A 4,970-nucleotide genomic window follows, 5' to 3' on the forward strand; every position below is an offset into this window, starting at 1 on the left:
TTACAAAAAGCAGCCCGGGGGGGGGGGGCATATAGTTAGAATTGCCACTTAGCTGCTAGAAATCAATAATACCAATTTACGGCCAAAAATATACAGCAACTTTATTTTCCAGTTCCAAACAATATATATATATATAAAGTGCTTACAGGAGATTAAGCAAAATGATCACTTTTCTTAGTACAAAAAGCATCAGAATCTATAACTCTTATATGTAGCTCTATGGTCACCCTACTACAATAGTGCCTTTTATTTTGCTGTTTGAATTGACACCATTTAGGTCTTGGACATTGTAACCATGAGAATGGGTTCACTAACTGAGTCACCTGTGGTCATGCAGGCACTTTAGATTCCTTGGGGTATTCAGCAACAATGCATTACTGTGGCTTTTCTTAATGGAACTGCAGTGACTTATATAATAATTATTGTTAATGTCTGTGTTGTATTTACTAATAAAGTTATTCAATAAAAGCTGTGTATTGAAAAGCTATTTTTCATGTCCTGGGTGCAGAGTTTTAAACACTAGAGGAAGGTGCTGTGTTCTGGTTTAGGAAGTGTCGCCTTTCCGAAGCGCATAATTATATGGTGGCCAGACTGCACGATCCAACAGTATGGCTCTGGTAGGAAGTGGCTTGCGGTTTTTTGTGTTTAGAACTCTAGCTCTGGAAAAGAGCGACGTTTCTAACATCTCGTGTGAGGCTGATCCCCGGGCCGGGTCACATTTACCCCGCAGCTCGCTCGGAAGGAGGAGGAAGGCACTTAGATCAGGACTTCCCCTTCAGCTGCCTGGAGGTGGTACGACCTGGGCAGTAGTGAGAGCACCAAGATGGCGGCTGCTCAGACTGTCCTTCACCTGGCCTTTCTAGCATGGAATGTGTTTGGGGTCTGGCAAAATCTGGAGGTGACAGGCTCAGAGCTGAGCCATGGGGCCCACACCTATGGAGGCAGGTGGAAATACCTCACTTTCATTAACCAGGTAGGAACCCAACAGCAGTGACATCATGCTGACCTTCACTGACCCCTGTGACATCAGACTGACTAACCGCCTCAGACACCTGTGACATCAGACTGATTGACTGCCTCAGACACCTGTGACATCACATTGAATTTGTACTAACACTGAGCACTGCGATACTTTCATTAACCAGGTAGGAACCCAACAGCAGTGACATCATGCTGACCTTCACTGACCCCTGTGACATCAGACTGACTAACCGCCTCAGACACCTGTGACATCACACTGACTGACCGCCTCAGACACCTGCGACATCACACTGAATTTATGCTAACACTGAGTGCTGCGATATCACACCCATGTCTTCTGACATCACACCGATCACCTTTTCCCTATGACATCACAGATGTTCCCCATCTCCTGGGACAGCATGCTGAGCACCGCTGACCTCTAAGGCATCATAATAATGCCATAATAGGTCATACTGAGTGCTGTCCTATGACATCATTAATGACCCCTGTGACATCACTCTTTATATTTTTATTTTTATATTTTTATATATATATATATATATATAATGTGAAAAAGTGTTTTGCTCAGATTTACACTTTAATATGTAATAAGTAGTTATCACGTCATTACATCACATTGCTGGTGCGTTTCATGCGATCAGCTGGGTCATGGGGAACGGCTAAGCGCATTATCCGATCACCTTCTTTTGATGATGTCACACAAGAACACCCCAATCAAGTGACGTCATTCATCTGTAATGGAAGCTTATCGCATGCAGCGCGGTGTAGAAACCGCATCAGATTATTATATAAGCCGCTCCTTGGTCAGCACGAAGTGTTATGCAGCCGGTGCCAGAGGGTTCGTTCTGATTACATCGGGGAGTTTAGATCCGACGGCAGCTTCTGGGATTTATAGCATTTAACCCATCGTTACATTCAAAGATTTACAGCGTATCGTGGCTCCGAATCTGAGACATTTCTTATTATTTATATACGAGCCGGATCTTATCTCCTGCGTTCACTCTCGTAAGTGGGGGGGACTCTTAGCCCGTCTCCGCTCTGTTATCTTCTTCGTGCAGAATTTGTGGAATACTTTCATCTTCTTTATATTCTATAACGTAGAGTATTCTAGAATGAAGACTCCAAGAACAGACATGAGAACCTTGGGTCACGGATGGCTGGACTCCAAATCCAACCATCAAGCGGATGAAGAAGGATGATGGGAGATGTATTCTGCGCAATATAAGGATTTGGAATCTCTACTGAGGTCCTTCTCGGTACCCAGCGATCCGCCCCGATACTTGATCACCAATAGCTTGTGTGCCCCAAGTAAAACCAATCAAACCAGTTAGGTGCCTGCGTGTATATAACTGGATCCCAGTCTGCAGGACTGGAAAGAGGCTGATAAATCGGCATTTTTTATGATATATGATGTTTCAGGAGCTCCCAAAGACACGCAGCTCTAGAAGTGATCGATGTGTTGTTGCGGTGTGAAAGTATCGAGTTACCGGATTCCTCCTCGGCCCAGCACGTTATAAATCACCAGATATTCCAGCTCGTGCTCTTCAGAAACGCTTTCCCGTCCGCGCCGTGCTTCGTACCCATCCGAGAAGTGACTCTGGGGGTGCTGCAGCGACAGAGACCTCTGACAGCTTCGGGACGAACAGAGCCGAGCGCGTCCTGCCGCCGGTTCACATTGTGAGAAGTTATGTCTCCGTCGCGTCAGATAACGCAGCCGCTGCTGATTATGTATCTGAGAGGCCCGTTCGGGTTTTGCATCACATGTCAATAAAACATTCAAATGAGTCAAACTGTTCTCGGCATGGTTTGAGCATTTCGCGGTGCTAGAAATAATTCTTTTAATGCTGAGTTTAGGTGCAAAAGTTTAATGAAAGCACCTTTAATGGTGTCATTGTACAGAGAAAGGTCCGCCGTTCTTTACTTTTTAGTAGTTTTGGACCTCACACTAAATATATGGGTAACGGGGCCCCTCGCACCGAATGTACGGGTAACGGGGCCCCTCGCACCGAATGTACGGCTAACGGGGCCCTCGCACCGAATGTACGGGTAACGGGGCCCTCGCACCGAATGTACGGGTAACGGGGCCCTCGCACCGAATGTATGGGTAACGGGGACCTTTCACTGACCATCCAAAACCTCTCTCTAGGTGCTGCAGACCGTGTTTTTTGGGGTGTGTGTTCTTGCCGACCTGGGCCAATTATTTCTGTCCAGTAAGAACGGAATGTGTTCCGGCCTGGTGAAGATCAGAGATTACCTGTTTGCCGTGCTGGCGTTCCCCATTGGCGTGGTAGGTACCGCCATATTTAATACATATTCCATTGGCATTTGCGCATATACCTAACATACAATCACCCGGCCTTCACCAGACATTCTAATGCTGCTTCTTCTTCTCTAGTTTGTAGTGTTCTCCTTCTGGAGTATTTATGCTTATGATCGGGAACTCGTTTACCCCAAGGTGCTGGACAGTTTCATTCCCCCTTGGCTCAATCACATCATGGTAAGTATGGATTCGCCCACGTTGGCTTCACATCCCAGGGTTACACTTTTATATTTTGTAGATGACGCCGAGGCTAAGTCTTCTGGCCGTTTTCTCCGATGTCCACGTGTGTCACCTGTACAGACCTCATCTTGGGTTGTACTTGGAGGTGCACAGGTCCCACGTGTGATGGTTTTCTACACCTATTTCTCGGAAAATGTGATTCCTGTTGAATGTTCTGTTCCCGAAAGGAGCGGGACGTAAAGAAGACGGTGTCTCCGATGGGTGGACTAATGAGCGTCTCTGTTTTCAGCACACGTTTGTCCTTCCGCTGCTTCTGGTCGAGCTGTTTGTCTGTTCCCACCAGTATCCCAGCAAGAAACGGGGGCTTCTAGGTCTTGGCATTTGTTGTCTTGCATACTTATCGTGGTAAGAACATCCCGCAGCTATTAAGATGAATTATAACTTGTTGTTTAAAAACATTGTAGTGTAGACAGTTTTTTTGAAAGCTTGTTTGGTCTCCCCCCTTCACCTTGTCAAATTGACTAAACAATATATATATATTACCCAAAATTCCGTACATATCTGCCATCTCTGACGGAGTGCGACGTGCGAGAGGATTCCGCATTACTGGCCAGAGTTTTAACCTAAAGGCCGTTGTGTATCTAAGGAGCTCCTTACTCCCCAAACGTCAGAGACAGTGGTTGGATTTGCCTCTTTGGGGACACTAACTCTTGCCCTCCATGTCTACAGGATTCTGTGGGTGCATCACGCGTCCGGTATCTGGGTTTATCCAATCCTACAAAAGCTGGATGCAGTGGGATTGATGGTTTTTCTTGCAGCGTCCGTTATCATCACCGTCCCTTTTTACCAGATGGGGGAGTCTTTGACTAGGTTACGTTGGGGTAAGTTGTCCATTTAATACACCTGAAAGGTATTTTTATGCCAAATGAAAGAGTCGTTGTGGGGGGGGGTTGATCCTCCCGACTGGAATCACATCGTTTTCTGAGCAATGAAGCATTTATTGCGTTGCGTTCATTCATATCACGCCCGGCAGCTTCGTGTATCGCAGGTCTGTGTGATTAATCATGGGAAATATGAGAGTTTTCAACAAGAAATAAACAATTTGTTTCCATCGCCTTTTTTTTTTTTTTAATATATATATATTTTTTTTTATACAGGCGGCGCGAAAAATACCAAGAAAAAGAAGGTGAAGTAAAAAGCAGTCGGATCCAGTTCCACTTAGAACAAAACAAAGATACAAACTTTGTTTTATTTTTTCCCCCTTTGCTGGCGGAGGGAAAAGGATAAAATCAAAATTGTTTACCGTTTTTAATAACTAGGTTTTTTAATTATTTTGAGTTTAATTAATGTGGGATTTTTTATTGTCAAATGTCTGTTCCCACCAAGTTGGAGGAGAGAGGGACATGCTTCAACCCCCCCCCCCCCCCCATGATCACTATCAGAAGGGCATTCTGGGTAATGATATGCAAATATGCCTCGTACTCAA

The 4,970-nt window shown here is 45.2% G+C and overlaps 1 protein-coding gene across 1 annotated transcript; it reads left to right on the top strand.

Moving 5' to 3' along the window:
* Positions 1 to 708: 708 nt before the first annotated feature.
* Positions 709 to 4,682, top strand: LOC128471160 (androgen-induced gene 1 protein-like). The gene is made up of 6 exons (XM_053453029.1): positions 709 to 973; positions 3,131 to 3,271; positions 3,380 to 3,481; positions 3,774 to 3,889; positions 4,214 to 4,365; positions 4,642 to 4,682. Exons 1-6 carry the CDS (start codon positions 824 to 826, stop codon positions 4,677 to 4,679), a joined length of 699 nt encoding a protein of 232 aa, XP_053309004.1. The 5' UTR covers positions 709 to 823; the 3' UTR covers positions 4,680 to 4,682.
* The last annotated feature ends 288 nt before the right edge of the window (positions 4,683 to 4,970 follow it).

This window comes from Spea bombifrons, chromosome 13, assembly GCF_027358695.1.
Source record: "Spea bombifrons isolate aSpeBom1 chromosome 13, aSpeBom1.2.pri, whole genome shotgun sequence".
NCBI classification, from domain to species: domain Eukaryota; kingdom Metazoa; phylum Chordata; class Amphibia; order Anura; family Pelobatidae; genus Spea; species Spea bombifrons.

What these genes read in the sequence shown, in the direction of transcription:
- LOC128471160 (XM_053453029.1), top strand. Translation starts at nt 824, where the DNA reads ATGGCGGCTGCTCAGACTGTCCTTCACCTGGCCTTTCTAGCATGGAAT. An exon ending in TGGCGTTCCCCATTGGCGTG is followed by an intron (nt 3,272 to 3,379) that starts GTAGGTACCGCC and finishes CTTCTTCTCTAG; the next exon opens with TTTGTAGTGTTCTCCTTCTG. An exon ending in TTTGACTAGGTTACGTTGGG is followed by an intron (nt 4,366 to 4,641) that starts GTAAGTTGTCCA and finishes TTTTTTATACAG; the next exon opens with GCGGCGCGAAAAATACCAAG.